This window comes from Equus asinus, chromosome 13 (genome assembly GCF_041296235.1).
Source record: "Equus asinus isolate D_3611 breed Donkey chromosome 13, EquAss-T2T_v2, whole genome shotgun sequence".
Taxonomy (NCBI): domain Eukaryota; kingdom Metazoa; phylum Chordata; class Mammalia; order Perissodactyla; family Equidae; genus Equus; species Equus asinus.
Genome location: NC_091802.1, coordinates 35,935,141 through 35,956,977, shown reverse-complemented (window position 1 = coordinate 35,956,977; position 21,837 = coordinate 35,935,141). Strand labels below are relative to the sequence as shown.

The 21,837-nt window shown below is 55.3% G+C and overlaps 1 protein-coding gene across 5 annotated transcripts in view; it reads left to right on the top strand.

Moving 5' to 3' along the window:
- The first annotated feature begins 1,795 nt into the window (after window positions 1–1,795).
- The window catches only part of ABCC3 (ATP binding cassette subfamily C member 3), a 46,002-nt gene continuing 25,960 nt past the window's right edge, over window positions 1,796–21,837 (top strand). For 4 of the 5 annotated variants that reach the window (XR_011493792.1, XR_011493791.1, XM_070483014.1 and 1 more), the window contains exons 1-8: window positions 1,796–1,928; window positions 14,350–14,526; window positions 14,891–15,016; window positions 15,233–15,370; window positions 16,218–16,343; window positions 16,573–16,634; window positions 17,345–17,476; window positions 18,706–18,903. Coding sequence is in view for 3 of the 5 variants with exons in the window: in XM_070483014.1 (XP_070339115.1) it covers window positions 1,884–1,928; window positions 14,350–14,526; window positions 14,891–15,016; window positions 15,233–15,370; window positions 16,218–16,343; window positions 16,573–16,634; window positions 17,345–17,476; window positions 18,706–18,903 (1,004 nt within the window). In the remaining 2 variants the exon portion in view is untranslated. The remainder of the gene's footprint in view (window positions 1,929–14,349; window positions 14,527–14,890; window positions 15,017–15,232; window positions 15,371–16,217; window positions 16,344–16,572; window positions 16,635–17,344; window positions 17,477–18,705; window positions 18,904–21,837) is intronic. The other variant, XM_070483015.1, reaches the window with a different exon arrangement.

Below are 21,837 nucleotides of genomic sequence, written 5' to 3'. Positions count from 1 at the left end.
GCAGCTTGGGAAGGGCTCTCCACTGCCAAAGTGAGAAGGCTGGGGCCAAAGGGGATGGTGCTTCAGCCCCAAGGCTGATGACAGAAGCCAAGAGTCCTGGCCCTGAACTAGAGGACGGGTTGGAGGGGATTCCCAGCTGCTGACCATCGAAGCCTAGAACACCATGGCTGGAAGAGACCTTAGATGGCATCTTGTCCAAGTGGCTCTGAAGAAACTGACTCCCAGAGACATCAAGGGGCTTGTTGAGGTCACACAGTATACAGAAGGGACTGCCCAAGGCATGGAGGGGGATTGAAAGTGACTCAGTCCATCCCTGCCCTTGAGGACCTCCAAGACAGGCAGGGAAGACAGATTCTTCACAACTAAGTATAACCCAGGGCAAGCCGTGACAGGAGTTTGAAAGCTCTGTAAAGTCTTTGGTTCAGAGATGGGGTTTGGGGGGTGTGACCGCGTGAGTGGAGGGGATGGGGGCAGACGAAGGGCTGGGAGGATTGCCCAGTGGAGGGGAGAGGCCCCTGGCCCCACAGCCTGAGAAGGGGGAGGCTTGTGCACCCTGCTCCCACACCCCACCCCGTGCTGGCTCAGATCTCTGTTCTGGTAGCCCTTGGCCGAAGAAACTTCCTCGCTTGACTTCCTGCCTGCCCAGAGGGACATGCCGTGGCTGGCCGCTTCTGTGCAATCTTGCTGGCACCCACCACGCCTGCTCATGGGCACCCTTGAAGAACACACCTTTTCTTGAGAACAAGTGCCAGGGAAGGGATTCCCAGGGTGAGCCTGGGCAGACTCCACAGACAGGGACAAGGTTGGGGAGGGGAGGACAGGGCAGGGATGGGCCAGAGCTGCAAAGGGAGTGGGAGGGTGGATCCCAGCATGGCCAACCTGGGGAAGCAAACCCCTTTTACAGACGGGGAATATGGAGACAGCCTCAGGAAGAGGCTGCTAATGTGGGGCTCTTCCTGGGGCCTCCCCTGCCCACCTCCAACCCCAAGCAGGCTGAAGGGGAGGAAATTAACTAAATGTGCCAGGCAACATGCTCGATGCTGCACACATCTTCCCCATTAAATCTTCAGAGTAACCCTGTGAGATGGGTCCCATGATTATCCCTGTCTGACAGGAGTGAAAGTGGAGGCACGGAGTGGTGCTGAAGCAACAGTCACAAGATCAGGGAGCCGCAGGACCGCAGGAAGGCAGCAATTTAAGAGAATCATAGGAAGCCACCATCTGGATGATGCTGGGACCCCCTTCCATCCTCCTCTCCTCGGGTACCTACGCGCACACATGTGCACATTATGTGTTTGTGTCTACCAGTTCTCCAGGAACTTACAGGGCAGAGAGGCAGCATTCTGGATTGTCTGAGCACACGAGCTCTCCCCATTTCACAGATGAGGAGACACGTGCACAGAGATGAACGTGACCTCATTAAGGATTTATTCATGGAGGGAGTCTTGCTACGCCCCTTTCCCTATCTCTGGACCCATCAGGCCCCAACGGCGTTGAGCGCGGCGTTGAGCGCGGCGTTGAGCGCGGCGAAGCAGCTGTGTGCCGCTGCGAAACAGACCAACAGACCCTGCTCCAGCCCCGTCAGCCTCGGTCTGTGGAGGGGCGTCTCTCCTGCGTGGCCTAGTGGCCACTAGAAGGGGATGTCACTGTGTCCATGGCCCCCACTCTTGTCCCAAAGTCCCTCCCGGAACCCCAGTTTCAGGCAGGCGCTGTCGCAGTTCGCGGAAAGGCGAGAATTCATCCCAAAGGCCCTGGGAGGACAGCTCGGCGGGGCGGGACCGGGGCGGAGCGCGGGGACGGGGGCGGCTCCGGGCGGTCGCTCGGCTTGTCTCGGGCTGGGTAGCCGACCGCGCCTGCCTTCCTCGCCGCCGCGCTTCGGCCCCATGGACGCCCTGTGCGGCTCCGGGGAGCTCAGCTCCAAGTTCTGGGTAAGGAGGCGTCCCGGGGCCGTGGGCGCGCACCGGTGAGCCCCTGAGACGGCGCCGGGGCGGGGGCGATGCGACTCCAGGAGGGGCTCTGGCGCGCCACCCATAGCCGATGCCGCGCGGTGCTCGGGAGATGCCCTGCCCTCCCGGATGCGTGCAGGAGCCTGGGAAAGCGAGGCACGAGGCTCCTTGAGGGTGCACTGGGTGGCATCCCAGAATCGAACTTGCCCGCACTTGCCACCTCGCCCCAGTCCCTCTCCAGGGCTGATCCGCAGGGTACAGAAGGGGCATTTACCCATTAGCTACGTTCCTTCAGCGTCTGCCCCGTGTACTGGGCTCGGTTGCCCACCCGCACACCTGCCCGGGGCCCCAGGGCAGTCAGAGATCCTGTTCAGCCTGTTTTTGGGGGAGGCTGGCTCCTGCTGTGCTCTGCCCTTCTTGAAAAGGGTCCTTGCCGCCCTGTTTTCTCTGGGCAAGAAGCACTGGCAAGCAGGCGATCCTCACTGCCCTGGCCTCAGGAGGAGAAGCAGACCTCACTCTGGCAACAGGCCCTCACTGGTGGAGGATGTCAGGATTCCCGGGTTGAATCCGCTTTTTCACAGATGGGGGAAGGGAGGTCCAGAAAGAGGAAGGGACTTGCTCACATCACCCAGTTAGAAGAAAGCAAAGCTGGGTGGAAAAGCAGGCCTTTTGACATGCACCAAATCCCTTTCTAAGACATCAGGCTGCCTTTCTGACTGCTGACCCCGGTCCCCCAGCATGGTTCAGGTCCATTAAGTGTAGACAGCTCAAGAGCTTTCTTAGAGCTTTCAAAACCTACTCACGGCAGCTCCCTTGATCTCCATTGCAGCTCTGGGAGGCACGTGGTGGTGTGTCTCCATTTCACAGATGAGCTCAGACTAGCGGGGCTTGTCCATAGTCATCCAGCAGATGCCCAGCACAGGCTGGTCTCAAATGCCAGGTCTCTGAATCCCAGCCTCAAGTCTTCTTCCCATTTCGAGTATTTGTACATATGTGCCTGGTGTGTGTATGCTCAGTGTGTGTGTTTTGTGGATGTGTGCTTGTGTAACTAGGGCGGTTACATAGATTTTTGAAACTCGAGCAATGGAGTATCCATAAAAAAGTATCTTTGGGGATCTCTCTTTTTCTCTGGGTCACTAAAGGGTTAAATCAGAGATGGTGAGACTTCTCTGCAGCTTCACTTCTTGCCCAGCCCCACAGAAGTGCCATCCGTCATCCAGCCTGCATTGGTCACTTGTTACCGGAGTCCAGAGGTTGTCCCCTTGGCTTATGAGTATACATCCTTTCCCTGTACAGTTGAGGCTGGCTGCTGTGGCCACGGCATGGTCGTGGTGTCTCGGGTGGCCAGGCAGAGGACTTGCAAATCAAGGGAGCAATTATGCCCATGCCTCAAGTGTAAGGGCCCCCTGTTGTGGGTGGACAGTTAACCCTGTGAACTGAGGACTGTACAGAAACAAACTTCGAGGAAGCCGGAGCCAGGGAACTCAAGACACCCTTCTTGTTAAAGATCGTTTGGCTCGATCCTTCCACGATATCATGGAATCCAAGAGTGTCGGCCCTTGGGGGCTTGGAGCAGCTAGCCCTGCCCCTCGTTATAGAGCTGGGGAAACTGAGGACCAGGGAGGGAATGGACTTGTCAAGGTCATACAACAGTCAGTCTCAGAGCGCTGGTCCAGGAAGCCGGACCCCTGGACTATGGTTTTGCCTTTGCCGTTGCCTGACTACGCACCTACATTTGGGCTTCTGGACCCCTGGTCCCTGAACTTCGTGCTGCTCATAAGCTGTATGTAGCTCCTCTGAGGACCTCAGGGTCCTGGGAGTCAGCTTGTCTATGTTAGGTATCTGCAGTGGAGTCTCTGCTTGGTTACGTCATACGACAAGGGAACTGAGTACTCCTCCTCGTCACCCCAATCTCTCAACACCCTCCACCTTCCACATTATCTTCTTGGCTCCTGAAAGCTGTTCCAGGCTGCACCCAGTGTGGTTGGTGACGGGAGAGGGGTGGGGAGAAAGCAGGAAGGTTCTCAGCTCATCCTCATCCTCTGAGCGTTGGCAGAACGGAGAAAAGGGAGGGTCTGAGGTTCTAGCTCAGTTACCCAAAATGGGGTTCAGTGGCGGTGTGCTGTTTTGCATCTCATTTGCTTTGTATACCATTCAGGTAAACCTGCTCCTGAACCTTTAATCTTAGGGGCCTGTGGGTGACCCGCCTTGTAGGAAGCAGTTCAGAGCAGCTGGGAAGTACCTAAGCCAGGAGTGAAAAGGAGGGTGGGGGGGGAGGAGGAGGGGACATGGCTCAGGCTACCAAGCCTTTCACTAGCTTATCCTCACAGGCTCAGCTTCTCCCCCTGTGAAATGGGGAAATAACCCATCTCCTACCACCAACAATCACAAGATTATTCTTGAGATCAAATGAGATAGGGAACGTGAAACGATTTTGAGAACTAAAAAACTCTCTATGAGTGGCAGGTTCTGATATTCCTGGGAAGACGAGGGAAGAAAAAGAGAAATGAGATTAGAGTACGGTGTTAGATCTGGAAAGACCTACAAGAAAGGGGCTGACAGGGCTGTTGGTCCAGGGGCTCCCATTTCAGCTGTTTGCTGGGGATTTTGTGGCTAAATCCTTCGGCCTCAGCCCCAGCTAAATCTGAGAATAGGAGACTCGAGGGGACCCATGACCCCCTGGACTGACACACGGCATGCACCGGGTGAATGATTTATCACTTTCTGTGACTCTCTCTCTCATCTCTACTTACCTTGGCGGATTACCAACATCTCTGAGCACGCCTTGGGAGTTTTCATGAAAATACGTTTCAAAAGAATGAGCTATGGGGGCTGGCCCCGTGGCTGAGTGGTTAAGTTCACGCGCTCCGCTGCAGGCGGCCCAGTGTTTCGTTAGTTCGAATCCTGGGCGCGGACATGGCACTGCTCATCAGACCACGCTGAGGCAGCGTCCCACATGCCACAACTAGAAGAACCCACAACGAAGAATACACAACTATGTACCGGGGGGCTTTGGGGAGAAAAAGGAAAAAAAATAAAATCTTTAAAAAAAAAAAAAGAATGAGCTATGGCCAAACTGCCCAGCGTTCATGAGGTCAGAGATGCCTCTAGAACAGAGGAGGTGTTGGCGTCCCTTTGCTGTGTCCCATTGCCCCCTGCCTGGAGGATTACTGTCTGTTCTGAGCAGTGGAGGGAGGGGAGCACCCAGGTGGTGAAGAGTCCAAGGAGGAAGGGCCTGGGGCTGTTTACCTCCAGGATGTCTTGTCTTCTTTGCAGAATTAGCCTTGATCTGATGGCCCCCAGGAAGCTCCTGGGAGGCTGATGTCGGCTCAGAAATCCTAAAGTACTGACCATGTAAGTTGTCCAAAGATGGCACTGATTGCCTGAAAAGTAGTGAGCTCCCCATCATGGGGAGTGTGCAAGCACATGGTTAGCGACCACTTGAGAGGAATGCTGGAGAGAGGATTCCAGTCAAGGAAGGAGCTGGGGGTCTCACCCTGAAACTCTGTGACCAACTGGGAAGAGGGAAGTTGGGCCAGTGGGAGATTTCCCACTTCCTCACCTGAGCTTTCCAGACTCCCCTTTCCCTGGCTCTCTCCCCACTTTAGACATGGAATTGACCTAGTAGCAGCTCTTGGTAGAGGTCTTTGGTTCTCCCGCTGGTCAGGCACTAGCACCTTCCCTGTTCCCTCACCCTAGGAAGGGGCAAAGCCCTTGTCCCTCAGAGGCTCAGCTTCCTGTGTGTTCTGCCCTGTTCCAGTTAGTCTCATTGTGTCGCTCACTGGTTGTGTGACTTTGGGCAAATCACGCACCATCTCTGAGCTCCAGCTGGGCTTAGATGGGCTCTGGGGCCCCCTTCAGGTCTACTTGCCCAGTGCTGATTCTGGCAGGCTGAGCCTCAGGCTAAGGGCCCTCCAAACTTTGGGGCTTCTGGGTGTCAGGGTCTTCCTCCTGGATCGTTGGCCGGTGTGAGTAGACAGCCACCAGAACATGTGTGTAATGGACGAGGCTCTGGTTTCAATGAGCTTTGACTCTCAAATGAAGACAGTTACATACAAAGCTGGGGCTGAAGTAGGCAGGCAGGTGGGAGAAGGGCACCCCTCAGCCTCCTGGTACCGGAACTTCCTCCCCAGGAGCCCAGCCTCCCTGCAGGCCGGGGCCCCAGAATCCGCTCCTTCCATCCCAGCTGGAGGCAGCAAAGCTGGGGCTGGACGGCTTTGACCTCTGAGTTCTTGGCTTCTGCTGAGAGAATTGGGTCCCCTGTGGCCCCAGGCTGGCTTCTCCCCAGCCCTGCTGCTCCCTCATGACCCCTGGACCTGGATGTCAAGTCCTGAAGACCTAGGGGAGGAAGTGAGTCAGGGAAGTGGCATTTGGGAGGGAACTTTGCCAAACCCTCCTGCTGACCCCCCCAGACCAAGAAATGGTCTTGGGGCACCTGGCTGGTGCCCAGAGAGGGAGGTCCCAGCAGAGCCTGCCAGCTGACCCTCCGCAGGAGGCAGGATCAGAGCCCCTGGGCTGTGTCCACCCCTCTCCAGCGGGGCTGTCCCAGGGGCGACAGGTGGAGCAGGATCCCTGGGAGGCCGTGACCTGGGTGTGCCGCTTCTGGGAGGCCGTCCCATCCCCCACCTGCAGCTGTTCCTGTTTCCAGGGCTGGATCCAGGAGGTGGTGCTGAGGGGGCAGCTCAGGGGGGCCCACCCTTTGGGTTGGATTTCTCCTTCCAACTGGATATTCAGGTTTTCCAGGCCAGTGGTTCCCAGAACCCCAGCTAGTCTGTCACCAGGTGAGGGCAGCCGCTTCCCCTCAGCTCCGTGAATGAGCCGCAGGGGTGGTGCCTCCAGGGTGGGCTGTGTGGCGGAACAGAGATGCTTCATGTTTCAGGTGATCTGAAGGTGTTCTGTGCCCAAGGTCAATGTCAAGTTGGAGCCCTACAGGGTGTAGACAAAGTGCCAGAACTGGGGCTGGCACTCTGAACTGTCCTGCCCGGGTTCAAATCCTGGCCTCAGCCGGTATGAACCGGGCCCGTCACTGTCTGTGAGTCTCAGCCAGTGTGAACATTAGATGATGATCCTAGAACACTGCAGGCCTCAATTAACCCAGTCGTTGTTGGCCGGCTCGGCCCCTTTCAGACTCGGACAGGTCAGCAGGCCCGATGAGCCATAGACTAGCCAGGCCTTGTCCCCCTGCCCCCACGCCCCTCTGAAGGCTGCGGTTTCAGCCGCCATAGGTCAGTGAGCGTGACCTGGCCTCAGAGCGGGCCCCTGCCCTTCCTGTACGTCCATTTCTGCTGAGATAAATGAACTTGTCAGTTGATCCCTTCTCCTCACCAGCAGGATTAAGGAAGTAATTACTCTTTTCAAGACAGAAGCTGTCAACAAGCCTGGGGCCCCAGGGGGCTGGGAAGTGCCTCAGAGAGCTGTAACCCAGCAAGGACAGAGGGCTCCCGCGTCCTCACTCCCCCCCCCCACCCCCACATCCCCTGCTTGGGTCTACAGGGATTTCAGCCTTGGTGGCCATGAAGGGACCTCCGTCGTTCATCCGTCGTTCAGTCCATTCTGGGTGCCCGACCTTATCAGCGCCATCCAGCTGTTTAATCGCATTATTAAGGAAGCAGTTGTTGCTGTGGAAACTGTGTGGGCGACAGTGGGGGAGGCCTGTGGGCCCAGCTCCCAGCCCAGCCGAGCCCATGCTCTTCAGAATGGGAAGCGGGGGTGGTGGTTTGAGAAGGGAGCATCTGTCCTGCCCTGCGGGATAGCTGGGCGTGTCATGGGGTCGGGGATGTGACCTCCACCCACCCCGTTCTTTACACTTAACCTTGGTGCAGGGAGTGAGTAGACTGTGCTCCTGAGCATGCAGCTGCAGAAGCTGGGCTTCAGAAGATACGCTTCCTTCCTTCATTCATTCTTTCTTTCATTCATTCATTCTTTTGTTCAACAAATACATACGTGTGTCGCTCTGTCGCAGGTCCTGTTCTAGGCAATGGGGAGTACCCTGGTCAACAGAACTAAGAAACCTGCCCTCATGGAGCGTATATTCCAGTGGGAGGAGACAGAGAAACAATAAACATGATATATAACTCAATTATATATAGAGTATGCTAGAAGCTGAGTAGGCCTATGGGAAAAATAGGACAGGCTAAGAAGGATGGGGGTGCAGGGACAGGGTGGGGTAGGGGCGAGTTACAATTTTAATTAAGAAGGTCAGGGTGGACCTCCACGAGGTGAGATCTGAGCAAAAACTTGGAGGCGATGAGGGCAGGAGTCAGTACTGCTGCCCTGAGACAGGGCCAGGGGGGTGCGGTGGAATGAGAGCCCAGATAGGGGAGAGGAGGTCAGAGAGACAGCGAGGAAGAAAATGAGGGTCTTGTGGGCCACGCAGGGACTTTGGCTTTTACTCTGAGTGAAACGGAGGGCCCTTGGCAGGTTCTAATCAGAGGAGTGACATGGTAGCGGGATCGGCTTAGATTTCATAAAGATCTGGCTCTGGCGGCCGTGCTGGAAAAGACCGCCAGGGCAAGTGGCAGGGGTGCAAGCAGGAAGACCAGAGAGGGGCTGGCTCAGGAATCCAGGTGAGAGAGTGGGGTGGAGAGAAGTGGTTGGATTCTGGATATGTGAGGGAGAACCAGATGAAGCTGCCTTTTTATTAATGAGAAGAGTTGAAAGTAGTGCTTTCATAGAGTTGGGCCTATAAGTTGAAGGTAGAGTGGACAGGATTTGCTGAGGGTTGGATGTGGGGTGTGAGAGAAAGAGAGGAATCAAGGGCAACTCCAAGGGTTCTGGCCTGGGAGGAGTGCAGAGCTGCCATCCATCAAGGCGGGCAGGCTGAAGAGGAGGGCATTATCTGAGGGAAAGGAGCCCAGCCGATCTCTCCGTGGATCAAAGCAGCCTTCTGGGTCCTCACACCTCAAGCATCTCTTGATTGTTGCCGCAGTGTGGGTTGCTGCCTCACCTGCTTCCCCAGGTGTTGTCCTGTTTGAGTCAAGGAGCTTTGCTGTTCATTCTCTCCCCCGCGGGGAGCTGGCTGGGATGCTGTCGTTCTCCCATTGCTCACACGTGGAGACTGAGGTTCACAGACATGAAGGAGCTTGCCCATGGTTCCATGGCTCAAAAGTGGCAGCCCATACTGGGTCTTCTGCATTGGGGTTTGGTTCTTCTTGTGGCCACTCCCCTCTTGCCTCAAAGACCCATGCCACCGACTGGCACACCCATGCAATGATTCTCTGTCATGCTCTGGGACTCAGGCTCGCCCTACACACACACTCCCTTGTCAGTCACTGTGTAGACCATTTCTGGGCCGCTCCTGCATACCTGGTCGTGTGCTGGGAGTTGGAGGGTGTGGGGAGGAGAGAGAGCAATAGGAGCAGGGCCCCATGTTCGTCCTCAAGGGCTCACGTTGCTGAAGGAGAGAGGATGTGTTCACATGTCCAGGTCCAAGTGGCACAGGGTGGGGAGAAACCCCAACGTGGCATCTCAAGGCCAGGGTGCTTGTCCCAGCTGCCTACTGCCAGGTGTCCTTGGACCTGTTGCCGGAGCAGGTAGAGCAGGCTTTCTCTTTTGCACACGGGCCTAGCAGTGCTCATCCTCTCTACTCATGGAAGTTTTTCTGAATCGACAACCAGATAATGAAACCAAGTGCTGTAATAAAATGCTACTAAACTATAAGGGGCCTTTGTCACTCTAGGATAATAGTCACCTGGCTACAGAGGCCACACGAGATAAAGCAAAGAGAAACCCCATTGGAGGCTGGGTGCTCCCGAAGGCTTCCTGTAGGAGGTGAGGCTTGGGCTGGGCCTGGAGAGATGGGAAGTGCACTCCAGGCCCGGAGGCCCAATGGTCTGAGTTACGGGTGGCCTTGGGCAGGCTATCTGGATGGCGACTAAGTGGATGGGATTAGTCACACATCATTTAATGATGGGTTATGTTCTGAGGAATGCACTATTAGGCAATTTTGTCATCGCGCAATCGTCACAGAGTGTACTTAAACAAACCTAGATGGTGTGGCCTACTACACACCTAGGCTATATGGTACTAATCTCAGGGGACCCCCATTGTATATGCGGTCCATCATTGACCAAAACATCACCATGACTGTAATGGGCTCGCCAAGTTTAAAGCAGGGTGGGGCCTCCCAATGACCATAGAATGGATAAATCCATGGGTCCATTCACACCATGGACCACCATGCAGAAATGAGGAGGGACTGTCCCCACTCACTCAAGGATGATACCCACAAACCCAGCGTCGAGTGAAAGAAGCCAGATATGAAAGATACATGCTGTATAATTTCCTTTGTAGGAAGATCCAAAATGGGCAAAATTAAGCCATGTTGTTAGAAGTCAGGATAGCATTCTCCTGGGATGAGCAGTGGCTTAGGGTGAGGGAGAGGGCTTCTGGGTGTCAGCAATTGTTCTGTTTCTTGATTCAGTGCTGGAGACACAGGTGTGTTCAGTGTATGAAAATTCATAGAGGTGTATACTTAAGATATGCGCACTTTTCTGTAAGCATATTATACTTGAATAAGAAATGTTTCACAAAGGAAAAAAATGTGGGCCGAGCTGGATTAGCTGTGTCTGCCTCCCCTCTCCCTGGGGTGCCTGACCAGGCCTAGTGGTGTACCCAGCTCTGTGACCCAGTGCCTAGCCCATGCTGGCTGCTCAGCAAGAGTTTGTGGGTCCTTTGCTCACATTGCTTGAGCAACTACTGAATACAGGGCTCTAGAATCAAGAGGTACGTGGTACCGCCTCTGCCCACGAGGGCTTGAGTGAAATGCCCCAAAACAGTGTGTCCCTGGACCACATGCTTCCCAAAGACAGGGACAGGTCTGCCCCAGGTACAGATAGCACGCTGCCTGACTCACAGCAGGCCCTCACCAAAGCATCGTCAAGTGGAGACCGATGCTCCAGAAAGGTGCTGACTTCAGAGGAGGAAGGGTGCGCAAGATGGCAGAGGCGGGTCCTGAGGCCGCCCGACACGGCTCCCCTGTAGTTGTCGAGACTTTGACAAGTGGAAGAAAGAGGGACCCGGCTGAGCAAAGGTGACGGAGGGAGACTCTTAGGGCAAATGGAGCATGGAGTGCGTTTGGCAGCAGGAGAAGGAGCAGTGGGAAGTCACATGGGAAGAGATGCCTGTGGGGTGCTTGAATGTGGCTCCATCAGCAGCAGGAGCCACTGCAGGTTTGTGGGCAAGAGACAACGAAAGCTGCATTTCAGGAAGAGTCGCCTTGCCTTGGTGGGCAGGGACCCTGGAGGACAGAGGGCTGACCCGGACGGGATTAAAGAGTGAAAGTCGATTGAGGAAGGGGGGTCAGGGCTTGCACGCCATGAAATATTATCTGGAGATGGGAGAACTCCAGCACATCGATAATTGAATAGTTCACATAGATACATAATTCAAGGCCAGCTGGGGACCTCAAATGCCATAGTAACATGCTTGAACTTTGTTTTCTAAGCAGTAAGGAGCCACTGAAGGTTTAGAGGGTTTTGTTCATTCATTCATTTATTCAACAAATATTTAATTTAACTTATTTAAGCAAATTTTAATTGAGCACCTACTATGCGTTAGGCACTGTTTCAGGTACTTAAGATACATCAACAAATGAAATAGAGATTTTGTTCTTCAAGAAATTTACATGCCAGCAGGAAGAGATGAGAGAAAACATAATAGACTAGCAAATTATATCACATATTAGAAGGTGATACGTGCTTTAGAGAAATGAAAAAGCAGAGAAAGGGAAGGAGAGTGGTTTGGGAATGCTAGAGGGGTGCGGTTGGCAATATTAAACAGGGTGGTCAGGGGAGGCCTCTCTGAGAAAGAAAGACTTAAGGATGTCTGAAGGAGGAGTCTTCCAGGCAGCAGGTACAGCAAATGCAAAGGCCCTGAGGCAGGAACACACCTGGTGTGTTCAGGAACAGTAAGGAGGCTGTTGGCTGGAGTGGTGCAGGAGAGGCAGTGACAGAAGTCACAGGTTGGTGGAGAGAGACACTGCGCAGGTCCTTGCAGGCTCTCGTAGGGTGTGTAAAGTGGAGATGTCCAGTCAGCAGTCAGATATAGAGTTGAGGATTTGGAGAGTGGTGGGCTGGAGAGAGAAAGATGAGAATCATCGGCATGTTGATGAGACTGGATGAGATTGCCCAGGGGGTGAGTGCAGACGGAGAAGAAGATGGAGAAGAGGAAAGGACTGAGCCCTGGGGCGCTCCAATGCCAAGGGGGGAACCAGCAGAGACTTGGGAGGAAGGGGAAGCCCAGGGAAGACCAGGGGAGTGTGGGCAGCCATCTGGGCCCCTAGGACATGGAAGGGAAGCGACCAGAACCCCATGGAAATTGCTTAGGAAGAGGTGAGGACCTGGGCTAGTATCATGGCTGAGGGGCCAGGTGGGAGGGATCATATGGGAGATGTTATCATCCCAATGTTACCCTTGAAGAAACCAAGGCCCAGGGGCCGGCCCCATGGCCAAGTGGTTAAGTTGATGCACTCTGCTTTGGCAGCCCAGGGTTTCACCCGTTCGAATCCTGGGCGCAGACATGGCACTGCTCGTCAAGCCATGCTGAGGCGGCGTCCCATATGCCACAACTAGAAGGACCCACAACTAAAAGTACAAAACTATGTATCGGGGGGCTTCGGGAGAAAAAGGAAAAATAAAATATTAAAAAAAAAAAGAAACCAAGGCCCAGAGAGGTGAAGGTCAAGCATCTTGCCCAAGGTCACACAGCTTGAAAGATGTAGAGCCAGCTGTCGTGAACTTCACAATGAACAATATTTACACAGTCATAACAGGGTATTCTCTGAGTCTTATTTAACAAAAGGCTGTGTTGTTGCTACACTGGAAGGATGAGGGAGCTCAGGTGGAGAGGATGTGAGAGAGGGACAGCCTCAACAAGAGAAAATAGTGATGATCGAATAATGGTAAATCAAATCATAATCGTAAAAGCAAATTGCTTAAAAATATGGAAGTAGATACCAGAACAAAGTTAGCATACTTGAACATAATTACCCCCGGGAAATGGAACGAGGGGTGGGGGGCGATGAGGCAGGGACCATTTTCTTTTCCACAGTTTGACTTTTTAAATTATGTGCACGCAGGAGGGCCGGCCCGGTGGCACAGAGGTTAAGCGAGCACATTCTGCGTCGGTGGCCCGGGGTTCACGGGTTCGGATCCCGGGTGTGGACCTATGCACTGCCTGTCAAGCCATGCTGTGGCAGGCATCCCACATATAAAGTAGAGGAAGATGGGCACGGATGTTGTCTCAGGGCCAATCTTCCTCAGCGAAAAGAGGACGATTGGCAGCAGATGTTATCTCAGGGCTAGTCTCAAAAAAGAAAAGGAAACAAATAAACAAATTATGTCCATGCATAACTTTGACAAAAATTAAAATGATAATTATTTAAATTGGCAGTTAGAAGGTGGGAGGTTATATCCTCCGGTGTTAACAGTGTTCTCTAGGTGGATGGGATTGTGGATGGGGCTTTTTTTTCCACTTGGTTATATTTTCTGAGCTTTCTGTAAAGAATGTCTAATACTTTGCCAGAAGGGAAGAAAAGATTAGTTCATTGGTGACCTTGGAGGAAACAATCTCAGTAAAATATGTGTTCGAATGTATTCCCATATCTCTTTCTAAAAATGTTCTTAGTGGAGTCATGTTCAAAGACAAGAGGAGTTCTGTCTGGACTCAGAGGTTCTCCAGGACACCAGGCTTTCAGTGCCGGAACCAGGACAGTCCCACGCAGACCGGGATGGCTGCTCACCCAAGGCTTTGTCATTCACAAAGCGCTCTCCCCTCCCCTTGTTCCTTTGAGCTCATACCTACCCAGTGAGGTAGGTGGGCAGGGGTGGCCTCCCCCATTTTAAAGGAGAGGCAACTAAAGCTCAGAGAAGCTCCCTGTCCCTTCCTTGGGAGAGCCTTCGAGAGGAAGTGGGCTCTTCAATCACGTGCCCATATTGCCTTGCTAAAAAAAAAAATTTTTCAAAAAAAAAAAAGAGAGGAAATCTAGAATGCCAGACAGCAGATCAGTGGTTGCCTGGGAGGGGTGGGCTGCAGACGGCACAGGGGAACCCGTGGGATGATGGAAATATTCTATATCTTTATTGCAGCAGTGGTTTTGCAAGTGTGTACAACTGTCAAACTCATTGGATTCTGCACTTTAAATGGGTGCAGTTTATTGTACTTAAATTACACATCAATTCGAGGGAGACAGACAATAGGAGGGAATGGAGCAATCACGGCCTCCTAGGAAAGCTCACACTCGGGACAACACCTGCCCATTTGCACACTCAGGCTCTTCCGCCTTCACACACCTTCCGACCCCCATCGCGCGTGGAGCATCTCTCCTGCCCAGCCGCCGCCCTCGAGGAAGGGCCCAGTTCTGCAGGAGGCTGCCACCACACTGAATTGTTCTCTCTGTCCCCAGGACTCCAATCTGTCCATGCACACAGACAACCCGGACCTCACTCCCTGCTTCCAGAACTCCCTGCTGGCCTGGGCCCCCTGCATCTACCTGTGGGCCACCCTCCCCTGCTACCTGTTCTACCTGAGGCACCACGGTCAAGGCTACATCATCCTCTCCCACCTCTCCAAGCTCAAGACGGTCAGGGGCTCAGGGCTCTCCTGCGGGTGGGACTGGGACCTTGGGGGTCTCCTTCAATGAGTCCCTTCCCCCACCCTCAGCGGCTGGACTGTGTTCCCCAGCCTCGCCTGCCCGGCACTCTGGGCCATGGCAGCCTGCCAACTGGGTCTGCAGCCAAATGACATATTCCCTGCTTGGGGTGGTTCAAGCGAGTTCTCCAGCAACATTCTCCCCACCCTCGAGAAGCTTCCGGCCAGTGCCCACCCCACCCTCAGGGCCAGGCCCTGAGCAAGCCTGCTGGCTTCAGGAGCAAAGCACCTCCTCGGTGAGGACTGTCCCTGTCTTTGGGGATGGAGACTCCAACATGTGTGTGCCCTGTCTGTAGGCCTTGGGCGTCCTGTTGTGGTGTGTCTCCTGGACTGACCTCTTCTACTCCTTCCATGGCCTGATCCACGGCCGGGCCCCTGCCCCTGTCTTCTTTGTCACCCCCTTGGTGGTGGGGGTCACCATGGTCAGTGTGGGGCCCGGGAAGCTGATGTGGGAGGGTCTCCAGGGGGTTGTGGGATTGTAAAGGTGGGGCCATGGGCTCTAAGAAGGCTGGACATCTTAGCAGTGGGAAAAGGATGCGGGTGACCCCAGAAACATCTGGCCACATGGGGTGGGGAGGAAGGGAGGCAGGTCCAGATGTGTGTGCTCTGGCCGAGCCTCCCCTGCCATGCCTGCACAGCTGCTGGCCACCCTGCTGATCCAGTACGAGCGGCTGCGCGGGGTGCAGTCCTCGGGGGTCCTCATCATCTTCTGGTTCCTGTGTATGGTCTGCGGCATCATCCCTTTCCGCTCCAAGATCCTCTCTGTCCTGGCCAAGGTAAGGGGCAAGAAGGGAACCTGCGAGGTGCGTGCTCCCTTAGGGGATGACCTCAAGGCTCAAGGTCATTGCTGGGTCCCAGGCTCCACCCCTCTGTCCCTCCCTGGCTCCCCAGACCCCTCTGCTGTTCAGTCCTCTGTGTTATTCCCCACTTGTTGCATCTCTGCTGGGAGGCAGACTGGGGGCTGGGGGGAAGGCCAGTGCAACCTGGAGAATGGGACAAGACGCAGCCATCGTTGGATGTCTGTGGGAGTGCAGGGGACTCTTCTGTTGCTGCCACCAGCAGCACCACCAAGTGCAATGTCTGACAGGAGTGTCCACCAGTGTCTGTGTAATGAACACACGTATGCCAACACTCACGGAGAGTTCTGGCTTCCCTGGAAGTCCCATTATCTTGTCTCCCCTTTCTTCCTACCTTCCTCGGTTCCTGGCCTTCCTCTTGATCTTTGGTGGTGATAAGCAGGATAGGGTGGTGGTAGGAACACTGGACATCAGTTTAGCGTCTCCCCATTTCTCCATCTCAAGGGGAGGTAGTCAAGTGTGGCAGCAAGAGCACAAGCTTGGAACAATCCACTTACTCTCTGTGTGATCTTGGGCAAGTTGCTTTGCCTTTTGGAGCCTCATTTCCTCGATTGCAGACTGGTGATCATAAGACTTCCCGCCTTGTAGAGAGGGTTGGACGAGGGGGTGTAGGTGAGGTGCTTGTCACGATGCACTGAACGGCAGCCCCCTTACGACCCTTTCCCTCTCACGGAACCCTCTGAGAGAGGGACCCGGGTGTCCCTCGGGTGCCACCTCCTACCCCAGAGGAGCCTGACCTTCTGATGCCCCTCCCATCCTCCCCCAGGGCGAAGTCGAAGACCCCTTCCGCTTCACCACCTTCTACGTCCACTTCGCCCTGGTGCTCTTTGCCCTCGTCCTGTCCTGCTTCAGGGAAAAGCCGCCACTTTTCTCCCCAAAAGATGCCGACCCTGTGAGTTTTCCATGGAGGCCGGGTGGTCGTGGGAGTTCACAGCCCACTCCTCAGCCCAGGCCTTACCAGCGTTGCCCATCCCTCCCGGTTCCTTCCATCCCCCACGTCATCTCCACAGTGTGCAAACTGGGGCTTGGAGCAGGAAGGAATGGGCCCCTCCACCCCTGTTCTGCCTTGAGAGCGTGGTGAGCACTCCTGATTTTTCCCGTCCCACCCTCTCACCTTCCAGAACCCCTGCCCAGAGGCCAGTGCTGGCTTCATCTCCCGCCTGACTTTCTGGTGGTTCACAAAGTGAGTTGGCTCTTGCTCCAGCCTGGGCCTGAGGGAGGGGGAGACGGGGTGAGAAGGAGGAGGGAGAGCAGGTCAGAAGTTCAGGGGCCTGAGAAGTTGGGCCCGGCTGGCCCCGCCTCACCCCTGCAGGCATGGGGCAGGGGAGGCTGGGGTCACCTGTCTCTTGGGCCTGGGGACTGAGTGCAGGGACCGGGCCTGGCCCAGCTCTGATCCCAGGCCACAGGCCAGCCCTGCATCTGGCGGGCTGAGGGGAAAGGCCCAGGGGCTGGGGGGAGACTGTAATTAGTTCCGAGCTCTCCTGTCTGGGATAAGCTTGCAGCTTGTCATTTCCCTGGCCACCCCTCAGAGCAGCCTGAGCAAGGCCATTTCCTCTGCGACCCGGGTGAGGGCTTATTAACCACGCTGTGCTGAGGAGCCACCTGGGCTGCAGCTCCATCCGCCCGGCCTTGTCCTCGCCCAGGGCCTCAGCCAGCATGGATTTCATCACTGGGGCCTGGGGGTCAATGGGACAATCTGGGGAGGAAAGAGAGGAGGGACTGAGATAGGAACTTGGGGTCGGTGGCAGTGACCTCCAGCCTGTTCACTGTGGGAATAAAGGAGACAGCTCCCTTGACCACAGCACCCTAGGGAGACCCTCCTTTCTGGAGACCCTGGTCTCCAGCTCCAGGCTGCTAAACTCTGACCCTGTTTGGGGCTGCCCGCTGCCCTAGGATGGCCATCCGCGGGTACCGGCGCCCCCTGCAGGATCGAGACCTCTGGTCCCTGAACAAGGAGGACCGCTCCCAGATGGTGGTGGAGAGGCTGTTCAAGGCATGGAAGAAGCAGCAGAAGAGGGCAGCAGGGTGAGGCCCTCCCAGGGTCCCCACGCCCCTCCATCCCAGCGCCTTCACACACCCCAGTTCTCCTGCAGAAGAAGCTGGTAGACCTGGGGTTCACATGGCTGAGGGTGGGGAGAAGAGCAGGTGCAGGTGGTCCTGGGGTGGGACACTCACGCCTGGGTGGGGCCAGCTCTCCCCAGCTCTACTGAGGCCAGAGAATGGCTGCCACTTTTGTAGCACTTACTCTTGTCCCAGGCACAGCCCTAAGCAAGTTGCTTAACTCGATCTCCAACAGCCCTGTGGTGTAAATTCTATTGTCCCCGTGTAACACATGGGGGTACTGAGGCACAGAGGTTTAATGATGCACCCGAGGTCCCCTAGTTGGTGGTGGGCAAGGCTGGAATCCATACCACACATTGCACTTACCACTGCACTACCCTGCCTGACTTGAAGGGTAGATTCCAGGGCCTTGCCTCAGGAGGATAACAGGCTGGGGGAAGAAGGTTGAGGCCAGCCCCTCTTCTCAATCTTGTCTCCTCCCGTCTGGAGCAGGGGCTGGAGGAGATGACCCTCTGGCCAAGGGACCTTCCCATTAGCAGCCTCCTGTCCAGGATCCAGGAACCTGTCTCTGGCCAACTGCCCAGCCAAGAGAACTGGGGCCCCTTCCCTACACACTTCGGACCCCAGGACTGAACTCCCTTCCCTCCCACCCAGAACCCGGGGCCCAGGAGCTCCGTATTGTTCATCCAGAGCCCCCGATTGCCAACTGGCTGTTGGAGGAGCCGGTGGCCCGGGCTTGGTGTGCCATGTCTTAGCTTTCACGGCTTGGAGCCTCTGGGAAGACCTAAGAGCCCCCAGTCTGCCCACTGTGCCCCATCTCTGTCCCTCCTTGCCACCTCCACCCCTCCCTGCTCGGCTCCCCAGTGACTAGGCCGCTAGTCATCCCTGTGCATGCGTTCATTCTCAGTTGGCACCCTCCCTGGAGCCAGCCCTGGGGAGGCGGGAGAGGCCCAGAGGCTGGGAATTGCTGGGTCCGTAGGCCTTCTCCTGGAGGAGCAGTTAGAGCGCCCTTCATATGCCCTCTGGCACCTGCTGACAGAGACATTTGGGGAAAGAGCTGTAAGGTCACGTTGTCCGCTCCCCTCCTAGTTCCAAGATCTAAGGAAGCAGCTCCTCGATCCTCTCCACTCCTCCCAGCACCTGGCTTTGTGAGGCCCACGTGTCCACTCCTTCCCACTGCTCCTTCCTTCCAGGACCAGACACCAGCCTGAGGCGGCATCTGGGAAGAGAGTCTCCGGTGAGGATGAAGTGCTGCTGGGGGCCCGGCCCAGGTCCCCGGAGCCCTCCTTCCTGAAGACCCTGATAGCCACCTTTGCGCCCAGCTTACTCATCAGCATCTGCTTCAAACTGATCCAGGACCTGCTCGCCTTTGTCAATCCGCAGCTGCTCAGGTCTCCCCATGCTCTCTCTTGCTGCAGCCCTTCCCTGGACGGGGGGCTGTCTGGCTGTCCCTCAGCCCTGAGCCCAGAGGAAGGAACAACATGTGAAAAGAACCCCAGACCAGGAACCGAAAGGGCTATCCCCACTCCGTGTGAGCTCCGGCGAGTGGCAACGCCTCTGCCTCAGTCTCCCCATTCACAGCCAGCTTCTATTTACTGGGCACACACTGTGTGCCAGGCACCCTGGGGGAGGCATTAACAAACATCCTCTCATGAAATCCTCCCTACAGTCCCACAAGGAGGTGCCCCTATTCCCATTTTACAAATGAAGAAGCTGAAAAACGAAAAGCAAAAAAAACCCAGAGGAAACAGAAACTCAGAGAGGTGAAGGGACTTGCCCCAGGGCACACTGGGTTTGAGTCCAGGGCCCTCATGCCATCATAATCTGTCACATGAGGGGCTTCGACTAGAAGGAGCTCTCAGATAAGGGAGTGGGGAGGAGAGCTGCCTAGCAGCTGAGTCCCCCAATCCTTTGCTCCTCCATTTGTGCATTCATTCATTCATCCATTCATTCATTCAAAAGATATCTATTGAGACCCCAGGGTAGCAGAATGGTGCCAGACAGTACAATACAGAAGTAACTAAGAAATGATCTTAAAGTCCTATGGGAGAAATCAACGTGTCAATCCAGTACAGTGCAGGCAGAGGTGTCCTCAGGTGTCTGGAAAAACCCCAGGAGGGGCAGGGAAGCCAGCTTGGGGAGGAGCAGGCTATACTGGCAAGCAAAGGAGGTGATCAAGTTTGGAAGGACAAATAGGCACTAGTTAACGAGGTGAGGAAGGAGGGGAAAGGGCAGCTCAGGCACAGCCACAAAGACCTGAGGCAGCGTGACTCCAGAACTCCAGGTGATTCTGAATGCTGGAGGAGAGGGTGACCAATGAGAGGGGCAGAAAACAGACAGAGACAGCGAGCTAAGGAAATCTTTGAGGGATTTGATTTTCAAATCTTTTTGAAAGGGCGGGCAGGGGCACCTGGTTTGCATTTTGGAAGGATCCCCCTGCCCATAGTGTGGGGGATGTAGGGCAGGGTGGCCAGGTGGAAGTGGGCAGACCGTGTCAGAGGACGGTCCGGGCCAGGAATGAGATGGGATGGGGGACCTACTGGAGATGGGTGTGTGCGCCAGGGAGAGGGAGGGGTCAAAGGTGACCTGGGTTCTGGCCTGGGTAACTGGAGGATGACGGATCTTTTGCTAAGATGATGGACTCAGCAGGAGGAGGGGGCTGGGCACCCATATGGTGGTGAGTTGAGTCTCAGCCACATGGGCCACCCCAGGGGAGATTCCTAGCTGGCTAGTGATCACCTGTTCGGAGCCACCCAGTGGAAGCCCAGGGGCCCATATTTGTGGCTAAGCTCTCCCAGAGAGTTCATGCAGAGACCCCAGACAGAACCCTAGGGATTCTCACAGGTGAGGGGTGAGCAGAAGACTAGCTTGGAGGGGCCAGAGCTGGCAAAGAATGATGGAAGAGCAGAGCACAGAGAATGCTTGAGGGTGAGGGTTGGGGGCGTGGCCTCCAGTGAAGCAAGTTGGCCAGTAATATAGAGCCTGAGGAAGATAAGGTGGAGTTTGCTAGTGACTGTCAACAACAGAGGCTGAGACAGAGGGGAAGGGCCTGAGAGCAGGGGGTCTGCCATGGAGACAGGGGCCATGGAGGTCTAGAAACTTCTTATAAAGAAAGGTGTGTTAGTTTCCTGTAGCTGCCAGAACAAGTCACCACAAACTGTGGGGCTTAAGACAGAAATTTATTCTCACGGTGCTGGAGGGCACAAGTCTGAGATCAAGGTGTCGCCGGGGTTGGTTCTTTCTAGAGGCTCTGAGTGGGAATCTGTTCCCTGCTTCCTGGCTTCTGGTGGTTGCTGGCAATCCATGGCATTCCTAAGCTTGTGGATGCATCACTCCAGTCTCTGCCTCCATCTTCCCATGGTGTTCTCCTCTGTATGTGTGTCTGCATCTGTGCCTCTGTGTGCAAATCTTCCTCTCCTTTCTCTTATAAAGACCCCGGTAACTGGATTAGGGCCCATCCTACTCTACTATGCCCTCATCTTAATTCAATTATATCTGCAAAGAGCCGATCTCCAAATAAGGTCATGTTCACAGGCACAAGGGTTAGGTCTTGAACGTATCTTTCTGGGAGACGACTCAGCCCCCATCAGGAGAGGCCTGGCTAAGATGATGGCGGTAACTCCATGGGGCCGAGGGGAGCTTTGTCCCAACATGGAAGAGACTTGGTCATGTCAGTAGGTGAAGGTACAGGGCTGCCAGCAGAGATGAAGACACTGAAGCTGAGGAGAAAGGGGGCACCGGTGGAGCATGTTCCTGAGGAGACCGATGGGATCCAGGGCTCAGGGAGCAGGATCAGGCTCAGAAGCCACACGGACACCTCCTCTCCTGGGCCGGAGAAAAGGAAGAGGGCCAGCGTCGGGAGGGAAGTCCGTGGTCGGCAGGGAGTTCTCCATGGGTGGTTGAATGGGAAGACTTAAGTGGGTGGCTGCTGAGAGGGGTGAGGAGTGGGGACAGGTCAGAAGGGAAGAGAAGACAAGTGAAGAGGTCTGTGGCAGGGGGCGTAGGGCCCTGGAGAAGGTCACGGGCTGCACTGGGGGCTGCTGATGTTGGAGAGGCTGGATTTGAGGGGCAAGAGTCTGAGTGGTAGTGCACTGGGCTCCAGAGCCCTCAGCAGCCCAGCAGAAGGTGCAGGAAAGTCTGATCAATGGACACATGGCATTTCTTCCTGCCATGTGGTCCAAGGAGGCAAGGAAGGCAGGCTGGTGAGGCTGGTGGTGACAGAAGTCATGGTTGGCAGGGGCCACAGTAGATAAGAATGGAGCTGAAGGCAGAAGGGAGAAGGACGGAGGGTCATGATCTTGAGGCAGCACTGAGCTGAGTCCCTC